Here is a 25,346-nt window from a genome sequence, read left to right on the forward strand (position 1 = left end):
CCATTGTCAAAGGAATTGTTTAGTTGCCCAAAACAACGGGCCCAAAGAGAGATATTGTTCTTGCCTTCCAAAGAAATAAAAAATAAAAAATAAAAAATAAAAGAGGTAGAAAAAAAATAAAAGATTACTGCTCATCAGGGACAAGGTCTGCAGGGGTTACAATAGTGGCCTCCTTCATTCCTTTAGCAAAGTCTATGGCTTCCTCCATCACATTCTCCGTTGTAGCCTCAAAAGGACGATCAGACATAAGCTCTTTTTCAACGTCGTCAACAGCCAAGCTAGAAAGGCCCAAGCCAGGGTGATGCTTTGCCATACACTTCACAAGGAGATCAAAGCCCTCCATGTAGTACTTGCATAATTCGTCAGAGTCTTTAAAATCTTGTACTGCCATCGCCCCAACATTCTGTAGCTTCAACTCCAAGTCACCAATCTGCTTGTCTTCAGCTTGCAAAAATCCTTCTCCACTTGCATGCTTTTCTCCAAGGTTGCCACACGCTCCTTGTCATTCTCAGCTTTAGCAGCAAGGATGGCAACCTTATTCTTGAACGTCTCATTCTTAGCAGATAAAGACTTGATCAAAGGCTTGGACATAGCCACCTTCTTTTCCAAGTCCAAGAACTTCCCATAGACAAACAAAGACTCCCCCAAAGCCTAGAAAGAACCTTCCTTAGCATAAATAAAGTAAAGGAAAAGAAGAAGTAAAGACGGCCTAAAACACTTACCTGCACAAGCTTTTGAACATGAGACGACATCACCTCACTAGATAACTTCGCCATTAGAGGGCTTAGATCGTCCACAGAAAGAGCCTCGTGGGCCTTCAATGCTGCCGCATCATCATCGTCCCAGAAGGTAGGAAGGAAAGATTTACCACCAGATTTCTTCTTCTTCCTAATCTCTTCTCCACCAGAGGCAATCATCTCTAGTGACAAAGTGGGAGAGGTATGGCGCTTGGCAGGAGGAAGCATTTTCGTGGGATCTTTCTTAACAACGTCACCAGACTTCTTCTTAGACAAAAGGCCACTAACAGTTCCACCCTTGGCCTTTTCCTCTTGAATTTCAGCTAATTTCAGCTTACTAAACCTAGTCGTCATTCCTGAAAGGACGAAGAAAAGGTAAATAAAAATAAATAAATAAAAGAAGAAGAAGAAGAGATAAGAAGAAGACAAAAGGAAAAGAAGCGCTTACTCTTTTTCACAACTTCCAAATCTTTCCGAACCTTAGTAGATGATTCTGGGCCCAAGAAATGATGAAATAAAGATTGAGGAGAGACGAGCTCGTCAAAATCCTTGACGGTCTCCAAATATTCCCTTACTCTTTCAACATGAAGTTGGTACCTCTTCTTTAGACAAGGACACTGAGCAACTGTAAAACAAGAATATGAGTAAGTCACCTATCATCGTCACTCCTAGAGAAAAGGAAAAACAACTAAAAGATGAGGAAGACACACTAGACACAAGAACTCCCCAACTACGAAAAAACTTGGGGGCTTCGTCCAAGTCCTCACCAGGGACAAACTCCCAACCACTTCCAGAGATAAAAAAGAAATTCGGCTTCCAGTTTTGGAGAGACGAGGGGTAATCAAGGATTAACCTAGAAGCCTTATCCCACAGCTTAAACTCATAGTAGTCGAGGTCTTTAGACTTCCTTAGACGATAAAAATGAAGGAATTCATCCCTTTTAATGACATCACCCTCATTGGTAGACATCTATACCACCATGCAAGAAACAAGGATCCGCCAAGAGTTAGGCACCAACTGCGCGAGAGCAAGATGCAAATAGGAAAAAAGTTCCCTAACAAATGGATGAACAGAGAAACGAAGGCCATTGGTAAAATCGGCCTCATAGAAACAAACCTCATTAGCATACGAGTGACAAGCTCTTTCTTTGTCACTCGAGATCCTAATTTTTACAGAGCCAAGGAACTGAAATCTATCCCTAATCCTCTTCTCGTCCTTTTTGGAGAGAGAACATGATATGTTCCAGGCCTTATAGGGGGTAGAAACAGAAGTGGCCTCCGAGACCACACGATCATCAGACGAGGATAACCCTGTCTCCAGGTCACTAGACCTTACCTCAGACATCCTCAACAGCCTAGCTACTTCAGCAAAACGAGAAACTAAAGGAAATAAGGAAGAAATGACAAAAGTATTTGGACAGTCCTTCCCTATGAAGGAACTAATCCTCTCAAGATGCTCCCCTCTATGGACTCAAGTAAACTACCTAAATAAGCAAAAAAGAAAGCTATGGAAGGACAATCCGCTCTAATGGCAGGATAATCTACCATGGAAGAATTAGAAGAGAAAGAGGGAAAAAAAAAAAAAAAAAGAGCACGAAGGACTTACCAGGAATCGTAGAAGACAAACCCTAAAATAGAAAATTGAAAAAGGAAAAATATAGGAGGAAGGAAAGAGGAGGGAAAAATACAAAACAAACGGACAAAACTCACGTGGGAAAACCGAGACATGTTTGCACGTCGAGCACATCCCAGCCGTACATGTGGCGCCCAACCACTCAGACATCAAGTCGTCATAAATGCGCAGTACACGAAATACGAAGCGTCGGGCGAACTTGTTCTTATCTTGTCTAAAAGACGAGAAAACGAACAAAGGGGGCAGCTGATGAACCAAAAAATTATGGTTGTCCTTACACGAAGATCGTCATTCACCCAGAGAAGACACTACACATTTATTACGCACATTGATGATGAAACATAACAGATGAAGCAACAATCACAGAATGAGCTGTGATCTCCAGACAAAGATTCTATAACGCACTAGCCGTTAAGCATAAATGAGGCACATAATGAGGCATGTAACTATAAAAGAGAAGACAACAGAAGTTAAAGGTACACACAAATACTCTACGAAATTATTCTCAACTCATTTTCTCTCTAGAATCTTTCTCCCTTATTAACTTAAGCATCGAAGGTGGTTTGGCTGATGCCACACCGACGTGTTACTCTTTCCCTCAGTTCATTTTGCAGGATTCTCGCCTATAGAGACGACCCCATTTACAGCATCATTCATCTGCTATGATGAGAAGCTCAACTGTTGATTTTTTGCTTCATCAAAATCGTTGATAGATCTGTGAGGAGGGGGAAAAAAACACCCTATTATAGAACAGTGTTATAGAGGGGAGAAGAAATAGGGAGAAAAAAGAGAAAAGAGGTAGATAGAGAGAGAAATCTGTGAGAAGAAAAGAGGCCAGAGGGGATGATAGTAAGGGTGTGAGAAGAGAGAAAAAACAAGGGGAAAAGAAGAAGTGAGAGAGTTTATTGTGAGAAAGGCTAAATGAGCCAAAAAAATATTTTTTCCTAAGTCAAAAAAAGATAATATTTATAGGAGCTATGCATTGTCTGTGAGAGAGATTGTTTTCCAATTTTTTTTTTTGGCAACCTATAGAAAATAAGCCTTATTTTTATAAGAGTTTTTCATTGACTAAAGATAATTTTCCATTGATTAATTTTTTTTTTATACTACCAAACACTAAAAAATGTGGAAAATTATCTTTATAGAAGGTTTTCCAGCAAAACAAATAGAGCATAGATATCTATACAAAATCAACGATACAATAGCTGGCCCTAGTGATTGGAATTGGATATGGAAAATTCCATGTGTACACAAAGTTCAAATTTTCATATGGAAATGTTGCCATAATCGTCTCCCTACCAGATACTTTTTAGCAAATATCCACCATGATATTGACCCTACCTATCCTTGATGCAGTCATGTTGAAACAACTTCACATGTTATTAGATATTGTCCTTGGGCTAAAGAATTTTGGATAAATTTATCAGGACAAAGAGAAATTTCCTTTTTTCACTCTCCTTTGGTTAAAAGAAAATATCACCAATACAAACCTTGTAGGGCCTTCTTTTACACCCTGGAACATTATATTTGCTTGCTCTTTGGCCACCTCTGGCCTGCTTGTAATGATAGGATTTTTCGTCCCCCTTTAGCTTCTCTCCATCAATGCATTTACACAACAACTAGCCTCATAATATTTCTATTTAGCACACTCCTCTATTCTTACAAAAACTAGAATGGCCACACATATTTCATGACAGCCCCCACAGATTAGCGTGCCGATTGTACTGTTCATATATATTACTAGTAATTTCAATTTACAAATTATCCAATGCATTTCATTTTATGGATACAAGCGTGCATGTTGGGATAGGGCCAGCTCTATAGTATAGTAAATGAGGCGGTTCTCTAAAGCGTCCAAATTTTAACCAATAGGCAATAGGGTAACTTAAACTCTATTAATTAAATCTAAATATTAGCAAATAAATTATTTTTTTTATCAAATGACAAAAAAAAAAAATAATAATAATAAAATACTATGTCCATAATATTTTTACAACAAATCCTAAGTGTCAAATTGTTACTAGTTATTATTGGTAAATAAAAAGTAATTTTAGTGGTAGGTAGAACTAGTAACAACTTAAGATTTGTTGTGAAAATGTTATGAATGTAACACTTCCCTTCTAGGTCCATCACTAACATCATATTTTTACTTACTACTATCAATCTGTTACATCAACAAGTGAGAAAATTTAGTCAAATTTTTTGTGTCTAAAGTTTCTCAAAAAAAAAAAAAAAAAAAAGTCTACGTGCTTAATTAATAATTTCGCAACAAAACAAGTGAATAAAGTTTAAGTAATATTAAATTTTTTTTTTAAATCATATTTAAAAATCCCACTAAGTAAGATTATGTTCTAAGCACATTGAATCAAATACAATCTGATCAAAACACAAAACAGTTACAAACAAAATAAATATACAATATATCTTGAATGTGTAGATAATTAGTTTTGCAACCGATAACAAATCCAAATTTGATGGTAAAATGGTCATTTAACATGTTCGAGAGTAAAGGTCAGTTTGTACCACTAAAAGACTCAAAATCCAATTTAAGACATCAACAAAATCTTTAATGATCTATAGGTCACTTCTCAGGTGAAAAAATGAGATCATTTTATTGAAGGATCATGCAAAATCAACTTTTCTTGGATTATACAAATTCAAAGCAAGGATAAACATCAATGCATGGAATAACTAATGTGGGACACACGTTAAGTTATGGAACTATTGGTTTTGGGTTCATGAATCACATTAACATAGCTGATCTATTATTATCTCATCTAATATTTGGTCCCCACTTAACTCCCCTACTCCCTAGCCTAAACTTAGAATGCAAGGCATTAAAACATTGGGCCAATCTGTGCTATATGAGAGAAAGGAGTTTTCAATTTTCAAAACACATTAATCATTCTGCTTCAGAAATTCCAAAATACAAATTTGTCAATTCTCAAAACTAATGGGCCATATCTTGGTGTGGATTCCAAAGAACAATAATTATGGAGCCGCCCATGACCCTTGTGCTCCAATGACACTTTTTTGTCGTATTAACCCTATTTTGTAATTGGATCCTGATGATGCATTTGTAACATTTATTAATGGATAATTTTAAGAAAGTTTTAATACCACTTTTATAGAAGACATAAAAAACTATAAAAAAAATCAATTACCTTTTTTCTTTTTCCATGAAAATTTTCTAAAAATATTTCATAAACAAATATCATTAGGGTATTCATTAACTTTTTCCTTTGTAGTTTAATTGGTATTTCTTGACGCTTTCAACAGAAGACATTTAGGGTTTAAATCATTCATTTCCCATTGTTACTATCTAATTTACCTTAAAAAAAAAATGTATGTAGTTCAAATCCTGTTTGGGAGCACATAATATATACCCAAAAAGAGCCAACTATATGAATTTAAATTATATATTACTAGGTTGTAACTCATGCTTACACATGAATCATTCAATAGTAGTGATGTTGGGGTGATCTTACATAAGTGAGTGAGGTGATCATCTTGGTTTTCATGTTGAGTCTGACACCAAAATTAAGAAAATTAAATTGGACACATGGTGCAAAATTATACATAAATTAGAAACTAATTTGAATTCAATTGAGATTCTGATTGTGATTCAAGTTTAATATAATATATTCTGTGTGCAGTTTAAATTCATATTTTTTGTTCTAAGTGTGTTTCAATGAAAATCCTTATACGAAAATAGCTTTATGCATTTTATTGTATTTAGTAGTATCAAAAAAATGAGTCAAATGAAAACTCTTTTAACTTTCTTTATTTAACTTGACATGAGATAGAGTTGTTTTTCGCTAAAATTTTATGAGAAACAACTTCATCACATACATATACATTTAGATTAGGCTAGAGTAAAATTTATATCTTGTATAAAAAAATGGCTACTACTAAATATAGGAAAATAAAATAGTTTTCTAGAAAAAAAATTTCAGAAAATAATTCATTTTTCAGGAAAAAAAAAATAGTTATTATGTTTCATAAAATAGTTTTTTAGAAAACACTTTTTAAAAAATGATTCATTTTTCAGAAAATGTTAATATTGAAACAAAGAGAGCGCGTAGGATTTTAAATTATTTCATTTTTTACTTATGGCACGTTCAACTAAGATGATGGAATTTCTCCAAAAAAAAAAAAAAAAAAAAAAAAAAAAAAAAAACACTAAGATGATGGAGGTCGATAATTTAATATGGTCCGTAACATTTAATTTTATTTCCATTTTTTTTTTCCTTCTCTTGTGGTTATGATCATAAAAGTGGAGAACCTTGGTGAATTATGTAATATATTTATTTCATTAAGTTATCAAAAGGAATCAAAACATCAACATCAAGGGACGCTTGGTTTTGGTCCTTTCGGATAAAAGAAAGCACCTCCTCCATCCTAAGTTCCTAACAACCAAGTCCGAAACGTATGAGCCTGCCTGGCCAACTTTATGGGCTAATACATATATTCATTTCTCTCCATAAAATTATAATGAAAATCTCACATAGCTCAGATCTTCTTAATTGTGACTTAGCTTTTGCAATTTCATTTCCCAGCCACAAATCATCTAAATCATCTTTCTACAACACCACCAGAATATGCTTAGAGTCCCAAATTTTTTTTTTTCGAAAGCCAGTGACCACTGACCACTACCAACTTAATCTTTGTTTTCGGTTATTTGTTCTATTATGGAGTAATTACATTGAAAGGAAGAGAATGATAAAATGATAATATTTATCTTTTGATTTTTTATTATTTTGTTGACATGTGAAAAAAAAATTACAGATCATATCAGATTAAGAGGAGCCTTAAAAAATCAAAGGACATATAATTTACAACCCGTTTTTGACCCAAATAAAGTCAGGTCGAACCATTGAATTCTATCAACCCAGACCTGTCAGGTTAGGTCCAAAACCAAGATCGTATCAAATTTCACCAAGTCCAACAAAATCAATGGCAAAAGATCTTGCAAGGGATGGACACAAGGGTTACCCCCAAGTATGAATTCTGATCTGACAAGAGATTTCACAGCAGATGAGGTCGAATTTGCTCTAAAGCAGATGAAGCCTCTAACAGCTCCGGACCCAGATTGTATGTCTTCCATTTTTTTCAAATCTTGTTGGAAATTTATTGGTCAAGATATCATTGATGCTTCTTTGGCTATTCTGAATTCGGGTAACATGTCAGCTAGCCTAAACCACACTTATATAGCACTTATACCAAAAACAAAATCACCAAAAAAAGCAACTGATTTCCGGCTTATAAGCTTGTGCAATGTCTTGTGCAAAATTGTGTCCAAAACAATGGCCAACCGTCTAAAGAAAATCATGCCCAAATTGGTGTTAGAATCACAAGGTGCATTCATATTAGATAGACTAATCACAGACAACATCCTTGTAGCCCATGAAACACTCCATCACCTCGAAAAAAAAAAACAAAAAGCCAAGAAAACGGGATACATGGCCGTTAAACTAGATATGAGTAAAGCATATAATAGAGTGAAGTGGGTGTTTCTTGAAAAAATCATGGAAAAAATGGGTTTTGACAATAGATGGATATCTCTTATTCAATCTTGCATTCAAACTGTCTCTTTCTCTATACTGGTTAATGGTGAACCCCGTGGCAACTTCACCCCCAAAAGGGGACTCCGCCAAGGGGACCCATTATCTCCTTATTTGTTTCTCTTGTGTGCAGAGGGGTTACACTCCCTTTTACAACAAGCTGAACGCTCGGGTGCAATTAAAGGAGTCTCGCTATGTAGTGCAGCCCCAAAAATTTCACACTTGTTCTTTGCCGATGACAGCTTGCTATTTTGTTGGGCAACTTCACAAGAGTGCACCCACATCTTGGAGATTTTGAAGCAATATGAAGATGCATCTGGGCAGCAAATAAACCGAGGCAAAACACAACTTTTTTTCAGCCCCAATACCGAGACAATTATGCAAGAAGAGATAAAAAAACTTGCTAGGAGTGCCAGCCACAACCAACTACGAAAAATACCTTGGTTTACCCTCTTTTGTGGGAAGGGGAAAAAAACAAAGCTTCGGTTATATTAGAGAAAGGATTTGGCACAAAATGCAATGATGGAAAGAGAGGCTATTGTCACAAGGTAGAAGAGAAGTCCTGATAAAAGCGGTACTACAAGCCATGCCCACTTACACCATGGCATGCTTCAAACTCCCAAAAAGCCTATGCAAGGATATTAAGTCCTTAATTAGGAAATTTTGGTGGGGTTATAAGGGGGAAGCACAGAAGGTATATTGGGTGGGATGGAAAAAATTATGTAAGCCGAAGTGTCAAAGAGGATTGGGGTTTAAGGATATAGAGAATTTCAATTTAGCCATGTTGGGAAAATAGGTATGGCGGTTGCTCCACAACAAAGACTCACTATTTTACAAGGTTTTCAAAGCGAGGTATTTTCCCAATTGCACGATATTGGAAGAGGGGGTGAAAGAGAAAGGATCATATGCTTGGCAAAGTATTTTACAAGCTAGAAAGGTGGTTCATTTGGGATCAAAATGGACTATTGGGGATGGGAAATTAGTTCAGATTCGTGGCGATAGTTGGCTGCTTGACTTGCATTCTAGCCATGTCATATCTCCCCAGAAGAATTTTCCCAATAATAGCCGAGTTTGCGCCCTTATAGATGAGGACAACAGGTGTTGGCTTGAAGAAATTATTCGTGATGAATTCCTTCCTCATGAAGCAAAGGCAATCATGAGGCTCCCTTTGAGCCTAGATGCCACAGATGACAAACCGATATGGGCTGAAACACAATCAGGTCACTACACAACCAAATCAGCATACCGTGTCCTAACAAGAAAGGCTGAAGTATCATGTCCTGGCACTTCTAACCCAACGGCTCACAAGCAATTCTGGAATGAGATTTGGTCCTTGAACGTACCAAATAAAATTCGCCATTTCATTTGGAGGGCAGCAAATGATTCACTCCCAACAAAAAAGAACTTGCAGCGGCAAAAAATAATACCGGACCCAACGTGTGATCAATGTGGAGAGGAAGCTGAAGATAGTATACATGCTTTATAGGGCTGCCAAACGGTGAAGCATATATGGTGGGAACTTGAATGTTGCAAAAAATTCCTATCAGAAAGGTTTGTAAGTTTCCAAGATTTATTTCAAGGAATCCTTGCACAAAAAAACCAACACATAGCTGAACTATTTGCTTACATGGGATGGAGTCTATGGTTCAACAGGAATGTAAAAAGGGTCGGGTCCACTTCCTTGCCAACGGAAAATAATTTTCAGTGATGCTGTGGAACAGCTACCAGAGTATCACTTGGTGCAAGATTATCCAACACAACAGGATGTGGTTTCTCACTCAACCCAATGGCGGCCTCCCCTACATTCAGTTTACAAAGTAAATTTTGATGGAGCAACTCTCATAGATACGGACTCGGCGGGTTTGTGTGTGGTTGCTTGTGATTCAGACGGCATGGTTATCACCTCCCTTTGGAACGCATCAGACTACCACCAACGGTTGTTGACTTGGAAGCTCTGGTATGCAGAAGGGCCATCTTATTCGCACTCGAATTAGGACTCCAAAACGTGGTGTTTGAAGGTGATTCAGAGGTTATTATCAACCACCTCAAAGCAGACCAGCCTTGTTTGACAGCTTTTGGGCACATAATAGAGGAAGCACAGACACTTTTAAGACCAAGTTGAGATAAGCATCTTACTCACACACAAGGCGCAAGGATAACAAAGTAGCTGATAAGTTTGCAAAATTAGCAAAAAACTTGTATGAACCACAAGTGTGGATTGAGGATATTCATAGTAATGCTCTGCAATTTGTATTTTTTGATAGAGGCTTAATGCTTTTTTAATGAAAAGTTTATGATTGTTTTCTCATAAAAAAAAAAAAAAAAAAAAAAAAAAAAAAAGAAGAGAAAGGGGCAAAAGAACACCAAACCCATCATGCTCCACATAGCACTTGATTTTGCCTAGTAGCCCGACAAGACTTGCCAAGTGCAAATCCGACGTGTCACGCTGAATCTTTCACCATTTCAATAATTGGATTTGGACAATGAAGGAAGCCCCAGCACTTGCATAGAAGATCCCATATTTGCCAATTGGAAATTCGACATGTCACTTTGAATCTTTCACCATTTCAATAAGTGGATTTGGACATTGAAGGAAGCTCCAACAAGAAAATTCACGTTTTTGTTTTTGTTTTTTTTTTTTTTTTTTTTTTTTTTTTTTAAAGTAAACTGTTATATTTATTAAAATACAACAAAAATAGTAATATTATTGTTTTAAATTAAATTTATAAAAAATTATATAACTAGAATACAACTTTAAAAATAACATAAAAAATCCCACGTAAATACATATATAATTTGTTACAAATATATTATTAAAATATTGTGGATCTTAGCAAATTTTTTCTAATATTTTTATATTGAATATTTTTTTTCGCGTCTAAAATTTGGCAAAAAAAAAAAAAAAAAATTATGTACTGTCAATATCCGAGTCAGTCAACGCAGACCTCTGGATCCCGCATCCTCTTCCTCTCAATCGTTCCTCTTTCGTACATAAAAACAAAATACAGCCATTATTTTAAGAACGGTTTCCATTTCACAACTATAAATATTCTCTGGATCTGAGTTCTGAATTCCAAGCGATCCGAATTCCGATTCTCGAGAATTTGTTTTCCAGGTACTTCGGACTTTCTTGTTTTAATCAAAATTTCATTTCTATAATTTGAAAGAATGGAATTCCTTTGCTTTCTCAATCTGTGTTATTGAGTATTTTTTGGTTGCTGAGAATGTTAATGAATCCGCTTTAGCTTTTATATGTTTTGGATTCCGTTCAAACGTAACGTGTTCGTTGAATTTACTGAATGAGATTGCTTTAAAGCTGGTCGCGCAAGACTACGAATATTATAATTGGTAATACATTTTTTGATGTGGAATATTCACTTTTTGTAGCTTTCAAACTATGATTCTATGTCCTCAAGAATATTCTTTCGTATTCTTATTGTTTTTTTAATCAAATTTTGCTAAAAATATTCCTCTTTAATATTAAATTTTGCTAAGAAATTGCTTAATTAGTTATCTTTTTTTCCTTTAAGCCTAACTGATGTTAACGGACACCTTTACGGTTCAAATTCCCCCTTCTCTATTACTGTAACTATTGAATTATCCCCCCCCCCCCCCCCCCCCCCCAAAAAAAAAAAAAATGAAAGTTATCGTTTTTTTGTTGTATTTGAGATGAGTATGATTCGTAATTTCGTATTGAAATTTTGATAAGGCTTGCATTGTTTTGCAATTTCAGTTAAGAAATAAAGATTTGATTCTTTGGCTGTATTTGATAAACAGTTGAATTGGTGGTATGGGTGGTATTTCTCATGTTTCTTGTAGATAAAAGAAGAAAAATATTTCTTTCTTGGTCCCTGAAATTAACAAACAATGATTAAGTGATATGCAGTTAGAGGCAGTAATGGCGGTTGCTGATTCTGAGTCCGTGAAATTAGAGGAGTTCAAAATCCCTACTTACATACTTGTACATGAAGCGAAGGTTGAGAACGTTCCTGAAGAGCCTAAGTGTCCGGTGATAGTGTTCATCAATTCCAAGAGTGGTGGTCAGCTGGGTGGGGATCTTCTTGTGACATTTCGTAAGCTTCTCAATGAAAAGCAGGTAAATTTAGTCGTGTGTGAAACGTGGTAGATTTCTCTTATTTAAGCATCTATTTTTGTCATGAGGGCTGACTTTAAAAGTAACTAATTTTCAGGTTTTTGATCTGGGGGAAGAGGCTCCTGATAAGGTGCTGCGCCGAATCTATGTCAATTTAGAAAAGCTCAAGATTAGTGGAGATGAATTAGCTGTTAAAATTCAGGACAGATTGAGATTAATTGTGAGTTGAGTAGTTTTGGATGCTTTCTGATCCGTATGTTTCCTTTATATGTACTTGTTAATTTTACAATGTATTATTTGCAGCAACCTTGTATGCGGTTTTCCTTTAATATTTCTGACTGTTATTTCCCTTTTAGGTTGCAGGTGGTGATGGAACAGCTGGCTGGCTTCTTGGAGTTGTTTCTGATCTAAAATTATCTCATTCACCACCAATAGCTACGGTTCCCTTGGGAACAGGAAATAATCTTCCATTTTCTTTTGGATGGGTAGGAAATGACTTATCATATTAGCCTTTATGACTTAAAACTACCTATAAAAAGTTATAATGGCTAGATGAGCCATCTTCATTTTCAAGCTTGATATGCTGTAGTTTTTTTTTAATAAAAGCTATTTAATTTTGCATGCAATTATCTAATTTGAAAGCTTGTATTTGTCTTGATCCATTCCATTTTACTATTTTGGATAAAGCATTTGACATTAGTCAAGCATCTCAAAGAAAGCATGCGAGTATGTATGTTGCTGTAGTATCTGGAAGATTTTTTTTACTTTACTAATGTAGCCTTTGAGCTTGAAGATATGTTGCCATCTATATTTTACGCAACATCCACTTTTGAATGTGATTATATTGCTACCAAGAAGTTTCTCCATTTTAACATGTAAGCAGTATATGCATCGATGATTTGAATTGGGTAACATGTATTTGCTTTTATAGGGAAAGAAGAACCCCGGGACAGACGATAATTCTGTGAAATTATTTTTGGGTGAAGTAATGAAAGCCAAGGAAATGAAAATAGACAGGTTTTGAAGCTGGCTTGATCTCTTCTTTTAAAGCATAGCTTATAAAATTTTCATGAGTTACTGTTCAGATGCCTAGATCTATTTGTGTTATACCATTTCCTTGGTGATTTATTCTTCATCTATTTTATTTTGGGTAAATATACTTTTGTTCCTTGAAATATAGATTAAGTTCGATTTTGGTCCCACAAATTTTTAGATGGTGACAATTTTGTCCCTCTAATTTTCTATCAATTTTTTGCTATGTGGCTAATGGCATGCTAAGGTGGCTTCTGATATAGTAATTTAAATTTCTTCTTTTTTGGACACTATAGTCCCACACATGTGCTTCCCCTTCCCTGCCCCAAAGCCTGTTTAGTAGGACTGAGAACTTCATGGCTGCTTACAAACCCACACATGTGCTTCCCCTTCCCTACCCCAAAGCCTGTTTAGTAGGACTAAGAACTCCATGGCTGCTTACAAGCCCACACAAACTCCATTAATGCTGAAATCTGAGGGTGGTGAAACTTCATTCATTTGAGCCAAAATGCCATAGTCATCACTCCACTACCACTTTGCTAAAAAATTACAAGTAGACAATCAACCAATGCAATTCCCAAACAACCATACCCCCACAATCCCCATTAACGCTAAAATCCAAAATCTTTCTCAAAACCAAGCCCCAAGCATCACCACTGGCAAATCAACCTTCATGGCCAGCCAACATTATATCTAGTCTCAGCCATGAGCCACCACACACTACACAAGTCCAAATCAAGCCAGCACCACCAAACTTCCCTGGTTACCAGTCACCAGTCACCAGTCAATCTGCTTGTGGAGTACCTCAAAAGAGGGGCTCAAATATTCTTTGGTGGAGTGGGATAAGGTTTGCTCAAATAAGGTTTGTTCACTCAAATTAGTTGCATGTTGCAGAGCATACTGCACAACAATACTCATTGTTAATCAAACTTCTTCAAGCAATTGACCCTACCTGCCAGAACTAGTAACCGAGTAATTCAGAGGCTTTTCACCCCTGATGGGTTAAGTAATTTATCCTCATGCCCATAGGGAGCTTTAATCAAGCCTTAATGAGGAAATAATTATGGTGCTTTGGGAATGAAGATATGCACGTATGGCGTAGGGTGATAGCTTCAAAGTATGGGGTGGAAGGAAAACCAAGTTGTGGGGCTCATGGGCTTAGCTTTTGGTGTATTATAGAGCAGGATGGATAGATTCGTCTGCCACGTGTCCTTTGTGGTAGGAGTTCGCACATGATTAAGGTTTTGGTATGCTCAGGTGACAGAAATACCTCAGTTTTAGCATGTTTGGATAGCCAATCGGATAGGGCGGACTGAGTTCGAATGTGTAATTTCACAGAAACTTTCATGATTGGGAGTTAGAGTTGGTGAATTCCTTTCTAGAACTTATTTACTCAGGTGCCTAGGGGAAGAGGGATGTGATAGGATGAGATGGCAGTTGAATGGGAGTGAAAAGTTTGATGGTCATTCTTATTAAAAGGCTATCTAAGTTACTTATGCTGTTTCATTCTCTTGGAAGAGTATCTGGTGTGTCAAGGCCCCAGTGACGGTGCCCTTCTTTGTTTGAACGGCAGATTGGGGAAATATTACCACCTATGCCAGCCTTATCAAGAAGAATTTATCTTTAGCTGGCTGGTGTTGTATATGTTAGTGTAGTGGGGAAATGGAGGTCTATTTGTTGCTCCATTGTGATGTTGTATATGTTTTGTGGAGTGCAGTCTTTAGGGTGTTCAGGGTTCATTGGGTGTTGCCGAAGATGATAGCATACCTACTGTTTGGGTGGAAGAATTGGTTTGTGATGCACTCTTCACATGTTTGGAATATGACTGATATGTTTGATGTAGGTAGTGTGGGGGGACATAATAGCTACAATTTTCAGGATATTGAGAGACCAGTGGATTAGTTGGAATCCTTGTTGATTCAAACTTTGTTTGATGGGTATCACACATGGGGTTTTACACACTGTAACTTTATCCTTGAGTTCCAAGATTCACTTCACCTTTTTGTATACTTCTTTGTAATTTTTTTAGTTACTTACTTACTTTAAGGTCATTGTGAACATGAAGTAATATATTCTCTAAATATAATGCCATTACTTATAATAAAAAATAAAAAATAAAAAATAAAAACCACAAGAGAGAGGTCTTGTGATCTTAGTGATTTGTGGCAGTGTTTGGTTTTTGTTGAATGGGTTTCATGGGCTTTGTGTGGTGAGGCTTTGGAGTTGTGGTGGTGAGCTTTTTCTTGCCGGTGGATTTCTGGTGAGGAATTTGGGAGTTCATGGTGGCTGGAGAAGAAAGGAAAAAGGATAATTTAAAGAAGAAGAAGAAGGAAGTGAAAAGAAGGACAAAGAGGAATGACCAAGAAAAAAAAGAAAAAAATTAAACTAAACGAGAGCCACATCAAATAAAAAGTTCCAAATCAGCAGCCCATTAAGGGATGTGTGCATAAAATTGACAGAAAATTATGAAGGCACTAAATTGTCACCTTCTAAAAATTCAAGGAACCAAAATCGAACTTACCCCAATTTTCAAGGGCCAAAAGTATAATTTACCCTTATAGCGTTACTCCCTGGAAGATGCTCTATCAAAGTATCAATTCCTAGATGATTTAGTCTTTATCCTTTCAACTTTACTCTTCTAACTCTAGAGTTTCACACAAAAGTGATCTAAAACTGAAATGATGCTAAACATTTTAACATTACATACTTTCCTTGTGATGTACATCTTAGATGAAATGAAGGCAATGTGCTTTTGAGGAGCTGCCCTTCTTTGGCATAGTAATCTTTAGCTTATTATGAACTATGTTATCTACATTTCTTAGCAAGAGTGATTACTGTAGCTTGAGGTTATTCCTTCTTTAGTATACCATAAATAAGTTGGAGCTTGGTTGAAATTCCAAAACCAGTTTGTGCATATTATCAAAGAATTTTCGGGCACTTGTGGATATGTGTGAGGTTGGTGATGTCAGTAAAGTTGGGAGGGATTCACCTTTCCTCTTAAGGTCTTTTTATTTAGTGCCTGAATCTTAAACTGCCATTGTGCGGCTGTGCTCCTTTGTTCGGAACATTTTATGGCTGTGCTACTTAATTTAACTGCCATTGTGCGTCTGTGCTGCTTAGTTTAACTGCCATTGTGCATCTGTTTTCCGGTAGTACTTGGTGTTTCACAAGGCACTTATCATTTACATGTGGAGTTGTGGACAATTGATATTGATAGCCTAGGTCAATTTTGTTACAACAGCTATCCATCATTTTTTCTTTCCTTTGTCTTCCCCCTTATCATCCCCCAAGATATGGTTATTGAATTTGTTTTGTAATCCAGCTGGCATATTATCATGAGGATGAAGACTCCAAAAGAAGGTTCCTGTGATCCCATTGCACCTCTTGAACTACCACACTCTCTGCATGCATTTCATCGTTGCTCTGAGGCTGATGAACTGAATGTGGTACCAATTTAAACTTATATGCACTCTAAACAAAATGTATCTGTGACCCTGTGTGGCTTCTAAATTTAGATACTGTATCTTGCATGCAAGAAGTTTTTTTTTTTTTAAAGCCCTCCTTTTCTAAATCATAGACTAGTTTTTTTTTTTTGGTTCCTAATAATACTTCAAAATTTTCACAAATATGTTTGAATATTTCCATTTCTTTTTTCTGAATGGCTGGTTGTCTCTCCGGTCCATTCCCAAGTCTTTCTGTACAAAGACCCAAGCTTCCATTTTTAGGGATGAACAAATCTATGACAATCATGCAAAAAAAAAAAAAAAAAAAAGGTTAAATTTCATTCATGTGGCATGATACATGACATTGAAGTTAAAGGCAGAAAAAAGGAAGAGAGAGAGAGAGAGAGAGAGAGAGAGAGAGAGAAATTTACTGCTCTATTCAATGGTCATAGGGGGAGGCAATATTGAAGGTGGATGTAAGTCTCCATGACAGTGTGCAATGTTAGCTTTGGATCTACAGAGATAATATGATAGATTGGCCGATTTGCTGGAAAATGCCTAGGCCTAATGATACAACTATTATTTATTTGTAACCGCTAAGATTTGACCCAAAAAAAGCTTCGGGTGGCAGAACTGGAACTTATCATTAAAAAAAAAAAGGTAGCCAAACTGGAACTTCTAATTAATATACCTGATTATGATTTTCAGTGATTCACACAACTGATTTAGTAATGCTATCTTTTAAGAGTCTGCCCAGTTGGTTTCAGGTGGTAAATTTTTATATGAAGAATTTGGAACAAAATATTTTAACTTTTGTGTGGCAATTATAATTGGTTGTTTTACCTGACTATTTATAATTTGACACTTTTGTTTTAGATTCTCAAATGAAACCTTCCTCAAACCCAGTTGATCAGTATGTAATTACTTCTTCTGAACACATCAGTCTCCATCTCTGCTGAATCATAAATAAGCACTCCCAACCCAAATTCTGAAGTAGTTGTATAGAGAAGAAACAATAACCATAACGATAACATTAATGTTTTGTCCTGCTTGACATTCCTTCAGTGAAAGCTGTCTCCTTTTAGTATATACTGCATTTTTTTGACCATGCTTATGTCTGACATCTCCTCAGGAAGGTTGCCACACATTTCGTGGGGGATTTTGGAACTACTTTAGCATGGGTAAGAGTATGAGTCCTGAACAAACTTAAACTTTTATATTCTTAACATTTAAACTTTTAAACCAATACAAATCTGATATTGGAGAAATAAATCTTACCATTTAATAGGAGCCCAGTTATTCAAACATCCATATAAATTATGGCCAATAATTGAAAAATAAAATTCTTTTGTACGCATTGATTTGAAATTTCTAGTTATTGATTGTTGTTTATCGTTAGTATCCTATCAAAAAGAGATTAGGAACTAAGATTGATACTTCCATTTATTTCTTTTTTTCACTTGATTTCATAATTAATATCTTTTTGCTTATTTCTTGCAACTCTTTATGAATCCATCTGGTTTTGGAATAACATGTTATTTTTCGTCTGTAGGAATGGATGCTCAAGTTTCATATGCTTTTCATTCTGAGCGAAAGTTGCATCCTGAAAAATTTAAAAACCAGTTAATTAATCAGGTATTGCTATTGTTTCTGGACCATTTATGCTTATTTGTACTATTCTATGGAGATATATTGAGACCTCTTTGAATTTTGGAGTACACATAACTGTTCTTAAATATCTTGAAGGAGGACTTTGATAAGCAAACTTGTCAGAGGTGAAATAGTGTAGTAATTTTGCAAAGAAGAATGTGATATGTGTAGCATAGATGTTCCTGGAATGTACACAGTTGTTATGTATAATTGCATTGACTAGCTATAAGAAAGTATGTATAATGCTTGTATTGATTAGCTACAAGACAGTATATATATTGCAGTGGCATTCTTATGCTTCTCATAATCATATATATAGTTTCCCTTTCTGGTCAATATAGTATAATCATACATAAAAAATATGGACATTGAATCACTTTTCACATAGTGACAGTCAGGTAGACTTTTTTGGATCTTTGAGGACTAACTGAGATAGTCAGTAGTGTAGTGACAAAACTGAAATTTGACTCATAGTTCAGGGACTAAAATCATATTTTGACCAAAAATTATATTTGTTGGAAGCAAATGCTACTTACTGCCTCCCTTTTCTTTAACCCTTTATCTAACTTTTATTCTTATTTCAATCCTCAAAATTAGAGTACTTATGCAAAACTTGGATGTACGCAAGGATGGTTTTGTGCTTCTCTTTTTCATCCTGCTTCCCGGTGAGTACAAAGATATGACCCTTTAAACAAGTCGATACTATTCTTTTCTTGTTCTTTTTTTTATATTATCGTCCCACTAGTCACTATAGATTAGCACCATTGGCCTTTGGGCCAAATGGCATTTCCACCCCCATAAGTATGGTGGGGTGGAGGGGGAGGGTGGGGATTCAGTGCCCATGTATTTACCTCTCAAAATGAAGAACTAGTTGCCATTGGTTGTCTTAGTTTAACTCTCTTTTTTGGTAGAAACTTTTCTAGGATGGATTAATATCAGTTCATGAATATTTTCAATTGCGCAACACGAGCCACTTTATGTTATCAACATATTACTAATGCACCAATGAGCTCTAACTCAAATGACACATCGTTTCTTTGTAAAAACAAGTTGGAGGGTGAGGTTGTGGGTTTGAGACCCACTAGGTGCCTAAATTTATTGGTAAAAAAAATCAACATATTACTAAAGTATACTGATTGATAAGTGATCAAGAATTTTCTTTATTTATTTGTTTGTTTGTTTTGATAAGTGATCAAGAATTTTATTACTAAAAAAATAGAGGTCAACTAAAGAATTATAGGATAACCCCCCCCCCACAAAAAAAAAAAAAAAAAAAATACTGCAACATTCAATCATTAAACACAAGCAAAAAAAGAAAAAGAAAAAAGACTTAATCTCAATTAGGGGTGTTCACTGATCGGTTCCGGGTTGGGTTTGTGCCCAACCTGGACTCGACCCGACCACTTCGGGTGGGGGAGAACGGAACCAAAAGAAAATTCTTATTGGAATGAGGTGAAGACAATGAAATCTGGCCGGAATATTGATGTGGACAGCAAAGGAACCTTCAAATGGGTGGAGAACTCGCTGGAAAAAGGGTGGAAAAGAAGGTTTTCGGACGGGTTGGGTTTTTCTGGTTTCAAGCTCTCTCACCCATCACTTGAACCGACTTTGTCCGGTCTACACCTTTCAGAACTGCGGCTGACTGACAGGCTCATCAGATTGGTTGGATGACGATGGGTTGGTCAGTTTCTTCAGGTTCGGTTCTTATTGGACAGGCCTAATCTCAATAATAGATCTCCATGCATTCAAAGGTTCGGTTATTACGTTCTCTCCAAATTGCTCACATAAGACAGTAAGGACTCACATCCAGATGATGAATTTTGTCATATCTTAACATGGGCTTCAACATGTATTTTCCCTAAGGGGTTGCACAATTGGTTAGGGATCACACCTCATGAAGCGTAGGCCACTAGTTTAAATCTTCCCTTCCCACTTTCCTTGGGCCCAAAACTTACTTAAAAAATAAAGAGTCAGTGTGTATCTATGCTTGCTAAATTATTTTCTAAAATATCAGATGTAATAATATTATAATTTTAATAGCTTAATTAAAGCGTGTGTTATTAACAAATATATTGAATTAAATTTACTAATTTTTACATTAGTGTTCAACAAGATAATTTAAGAAAATGCTATGGGTGAGATAATTTAATTCAACAAGATAATTTATATTGAATTAAATTTACATTTGTTATTAACAAATACATTTGCTCTTAGTATGACCATTTATAAATATTTCTTTAAATTAAAGAAAAAAGGGTATAATTTTCAATTTATATGACGTTGTAATATTTCCTCTCCTTTCCGTTTTATTTTTGAAAACATCCAAACAAAGGGGAGGGATATCTATTCTACTCACCCTATGTAATTGCACGTTGTATCCATTCTCCTTCCCTCTCCTCTCCCCTTTCCTTCCCCCTTGTAGCTTCTACTCTCGTCTCCCACCACACTTCCAAACACACTTTAAGAGTTTCCAAAGGGGATGCCATATATGCACCTATTTAGTTTATGAACATAACTCCTTAAGTCTTATTAATTATGGATTCTGGGAAAAAAATCATAGAGAAAAAAGAAAAAAAAAGAAAAGAAAAAGAAATTGATGGAGGGACCATTTTTTTTGGGAAATTCATATCCGGAAAGCCAATTCTTTAGCTTAACACTTGCTATATACAATTGATCACAATTTTGACTTTCCATCAATTATTATTTCATGCAAGCTTACATCAACGGACCATATATTATCCATATTGTCCATATGTTATGGATCTTTATAAAATTTGGTAATTTGTTCAAAAGATGCATACTATGCATAACCCTTAGCAAAACCAACTACCAAAATTTTTATACAGAATTTATTCCTTAAATAAGAGATATAAACACTTATAATTATCAATAAGTCTAGAGACAATATTTTTCATAATTTTTTTCACAATTGTTGACATTGCCTGTTGTGATTGGTGCATAATAAAAGTGGTGTTAGTAGTAAACCAAAATAAAAATGATGTTTCTTCTAAATAAAAATGATATTGCTCCAATTACAACAAGTCGTGTTAGCGGTTGTGAAAAAAGTTGTATAAACTTTTGTGTCCATAGCATTGCTAATTGATTAGCATTCCTACTTATATTTGCTTCTTTTTATATATACATTTAATCATCATGGAAGTTAAAGAAAAATAATCTTTGATATCCAGTCTTACTATAATGCGTTAAGAGGGTCTTCTTTTGTCATCTTTCCCTCGGGTTTCCTTTTTTGTTTGGACTGTGGCGTGAAGGAAGATACTCGCTGGTGACAATCTGAGGAGAAGAGGTTTATCTATTGTGGATTGGTGTTGTATGTGTTGGCATAGTGGGGAGACAGTGGATCATCTTTTGATTCATTGTGAGAAGGCTTATCTATTGTGATGTTTTGTCTTTAGATCATTCAGGGTTTTGTGGGTCTTACCTAAAAGGGTGCTAGATCTTTTCTTTGGATGGGGAAGCTTTCATCTTACATTTGGAATTTGACACTATTGTGCTTGATGTGGTGTATTAGGAGGGAGCGCAATAATTGCACATTTGAGGATGTGGAAAGTTCAGGGAATCAGCTGTTTGCTATGTTTATTGCTACTTTGTTTGATTGGTCTCAAGCTTGGAGACTCACATCTAGTGATCTCCTTTAGATGTTTATAGACTCTTTTTTTTATGTACGCAGTTTTTTGTTCTTTTCTCTTTGTAATTTCTGGCTGCTTCGTGTCTTTTTGCATGAAATAGTCTTTTTTTGGGTAAAATTTTACTTATCAAAAAAAAAAAAATGTTTGTTACGATGCATGAACAAGTACCACTATGCAATGGAAGGTAAGGTTTTCAGCCTGTATTACCTGCTTTTGTTAGCAGTTTTTAGTAAATTGCAAATGTTATTCTTTCAATACAGGAACATAGCACAACTTGCAAAAGTAAAGGTTATGAGGAAACATGGTTCCTGGCAAGAACTCCACATACATCACAGGTAAATCACTGTGTTTATTTTTAGAACTAATTTAGTTTAGTTTAGTTTTCGTGTTCCCAGTTTTATGCTGGTTGCTGCTTATGGACTACTTGGACAGTATATTATCGATCCCTTAAACAGAAAAAGATCATTCATTTATATGTGATTTGAATGTAATCTCAGCTACGTGTTAACAATGTAAAATTACATGACTGTCTCATTAAAAATTTGTGCTTGGATGTTATTGGCTGTTGTCTTGCAGGTGACAAAATCAGATCTGCTTCCTTGTATTAAACGTTAAAAAAGAACATACATAGCATGCAAAAGTTTTTCATTAGTCATTCTCATGTGTTAATGTCTGACTGCAATCTGTTTATCTAAGGTGTGAGATTATTCATCATCTATTTTATTTTATTTTTACATATGCCCCGGTGGGTTTTAACCCCATAGACAACCTTCATCATGTTTTTTTGGGAGGAGGAAGTACGGTTTGAACTATTGCTCATTGGGGCTCTACATTATCTGTTTGTTGCTGACATTGTAGAATCCAATGCTTTAGTATGAGGTCCTAATTTCTTACTTTTTCCATGTAAAATTTTTTTGAAAGCATTAATCTATAGTGCAACATCCTTTACCTGTAATGCTTCTGTATATAATTCCTTGGTTTCTTACTCTTTTTTTAGGGGGGAAGGGGGGGAGAATCAATTGAGTTCTTGCCTTCTTGGTTACTAAAACAAATGCAGCTACTAAATTTTTTCTGTTGTATCTCTTTTTTATATTTTTTTCCTAAAGTTAGATTTATCATTAGATTGTTCAAGTTCAAGTTTCAATATTATAACCCTTTTTTTTTTGTTAAAAATACAGTATCCGGTCTATTATATGCCTGAACTTGCCTAGCTTTTCTGGTGGACTAAATCCTTGGGGAACGCCAAATAGCAAGAAAAAGCGTGATGTTGCTCACTGCATTTAATCTTTTTTTTGCAAATCTATGTGTTGATCTTGAATAATTTCACACAAGTTGTTTCTGCTTACACAGTTCTAATTTTATATCCTGATGGAATATGATTTACAGAGAGAGTTGACTCCACCATTTGTAGATGATGGCCTTCTTGAGATTGTGGGGTTTAGAGATGCTTGGCATGGGCTTGTTTTGCTCGCTCCAAATGGACATGGAACTCGTCTTGCACAGGTAAGAAATCAACTGTTAAAGTGCTAACCTTAATTTATTGGTAGAAAATTTTGTAGTTTTCTGGTGAACTAAAAGACAAATCTCACAAAAGGGCGTGCACAAGGAATTGCATAACTTTGGATATGGTCATAATCCATATATGTATTTGGCAGTCTATGGCTAAGAGGTTCACCATCTTGGTGTTCCAGAGAAGTCCAAAAGCATTGGAAATTTTATGTCATGGTAATGAGGTAGACAACTCTATTTTTGGTAGGTAAATGCAACTCACACCCCTATATGGGATTGAACCTATTGGCAGAGGAGACACTAGTTAGAAGACCATGGCCTTTATTTATTTATTTTTATAATTTTTATCTTGGTCCTTCAGAGAACAGATTTCTGAGTAGTTCTCCCAGCTCCGGTGGGTTAAGCATACACCTTCCCTTGTGAACAGATTGAGTGGTACTTTTTGGTTACAAGGTTTGGTTGTATCAGAGAATGACTTCACTAACCTACCATTTGACATATATTATTTTGAATTACTCAATGAAAGGATGATTGAAAACCAACTCACCAATTGAATGACCCAGTATATAATTGTTTTTATGATTTTTGGCATTAGGCACATCGTATCCGCTTTGAGTTTCACAAAGGTGCATGTGATCATACGTTCATGAGAATTGATGGGGAACCCTGGAAACAACCTCTCCCAGTTGATGATGACACTGTTGTGGTAGAAATCTCTCACCTTGGCCAAGTAAACATGCTTGCCACCCATGATTGTAGGTCCAAAAGTATTAATGATCACAAAACAACACCTAGCCATCACAATGACGAGGAAGAGGATAGCAATGAAGAAGACTTTACAGAAGAAGAGTTTAGGAAGTTTGGTGCAGCAGATACATTTAAGATCCCTGATGAGGTTGATATTTCCCAACTTAGTTAAATCCTTTCCTCCAAGCAGTAGTTTGTCCTGTTGCTGGAGTTCCAATATAGTTTTGGGTTTCAGCACTTCTATGATTGCTTGGTCTTAATCCGATCAAGTTGATTGAAGCTTAACTGCCGTTGGTAATCTTAGTAGTCATATTCTGGAGGAAGGGTGGGGAACATTTTAGTTTACATTAGCTTAGAAGAATTATTGCTAAACAATTAGTGATTTTTCATTATTAAGTACTGATTCTTGGTAGTCATTTTCTGTATTTGCAATTATATGTACTGGGTGCGTACGTGTGGATTTAGTCCTATAGGATTCAGGGGGGAAAAATAATTGTAGTGAATAAATGTGAACTGGTCTACTTCAAAAAATAAAAGATAAAAGTTGTGTACTGGTGATTTTTTCTTTTTTTAAACAATGGAATCAGGCTTAGATATTCAGTTTGTAACATTCTCATCGATAATTTTTCCTCTCTCATGCTACTTCCAGCCTAATAAATAAAAGTCAAATTAGAGAATTTGCAAAAAAGAAAAAGAAAAATAGTAATAATTTACACAATTTAATTAGAGTTTGTTTAGAGAAAATCAAACCTAAGTTAAGTACCAAGTTGTTTCAACCCTCCAAAGTTGAAGGTAAGTTATTTAGGGAATATTTATAACGCAAAAAACCAGATAATAAAATAAATATTAGAGTGATGACATGGATAAATATGAGTTTTTAAAAGTTTAATGGCAACAATTAAAGAAGTATAAAAAAAAAAAAAAAAGTTTCAAGTCTTCCCTAAAAAATTTCATAAAACTTGCTGCTTGGAACAAACAAAAAGCAGAAAGAGTGCTCAGCCACTTAATGCAAATAGTCACCCTTCGAAGAAAATAAGAAAGGGAAGAGTAGAGTTGGGAAATAGGTCGGGTTATGGGGGTTTAGTTTTGGCCCGATCAGATGTGAACTTGTTAGTTGAAGGCCGAATGCCAACTCGATAAGAAATCAGTTAAACAAGCAAAAATTGGACGCTAAATAGATTTGATATATGTATTAGCGTTTCTAATTTTGTGACACTAATAAACAATGTTTATAACTGATTAAAAAAAATAATGTTTATAAAACTAGACCTAGCAAATGGGTTTGGTAGGAT

General features: G+C 35.5%; 1 protein-coding gene across 2 annotated transcripts; it reads left to right on the forward strand.

The window, feature by feature from the left end:
• Positions 1-10,860: 10,860 nt before the first annotated feature.
• On the forward strand, positions 10,861-24,605 carry LOC126695454 (diacylglycerol kinase 5). 2 transcript variants are annotated; one of them, XM_050392212.1, is made up of 13 exons: positions 10,861-11,048; positions 11,810-12,029; positions 12,124-12,246; positions 12,383-12,511; positions 12,958-13,043; positions 16,381-16,504; positions 17,634-17,682; positions 18,054-18,136; positions 18,749-18,816; positions 22,059-22,133; positions 22,977-23,064; positions 23,185-23,301; positions 23,903-24,605. In XM_050392212.1, the coding sequence occupies exons 2-13, from the start codon at positions 11,814-11,816 to the stop codon at positions 24,224-24,226; spliced, it is 1,482 nt and encodes a 493-aa protein (XP_050248169.1). In that variant the 5' UTR covers positions 10,861-11,048; positions 11,810-11,813; the 3' UTR covers positions 24,227-24,605. The 2 variants fall into 2 exon arrangements, with proteins under 2 accessions (XP_050248169.1, XP_050248170.1); XM_050392213.1 differs by having other exon boundaries at positions 10,862-11,048; positions 11,820-12,029.
• The last annotated feature ends 741 nt before the right edge of the window (positions 24,606-25,346 follow it).

This window comes from Quercus robur, chromosome 8 (genome assembly GCF_932294415.1).
Source record: "Quercus robur chromosome 8, dhQueRobu3.1, whole genome shotgun sequence".
Classification (NCBI taxonomy): domain Eukaryota; kingdom Viridiplantae; phylum Streptophyta; class Magnoliopsida; order Fagales; family Fagaceae; genus Quercus; species Quercus robur.

What these genes read in the sequence shown, in the direction of transcription:
- LOC126695454 (XM_050392212.1), top strand. Translation starts at nt 11,814, where the DNA reads ATGCAGTTAGAGGCAGTAATGGCGGTTGCTGATTCTGAGTCCGTGAAA. An exon ending in AGCTTCTCAATGAAAAGCAG is followed by an intron (nt 12,030 to 12,123) that starts GTAAATTTAGTC and finishes ACTAATTTTCAG; the next exon opens with GTTTTTGATCTGGGGGAAGA. An exon ending in TTGGAACTACTTTAGCATGG is followed by an intron (nt 17,683 to 18,053) that starts GTAAGAGTATGA and finishes TTTCGTCTGTAG; the next exon opens with GAATGGATGCTCAAGTTTCA.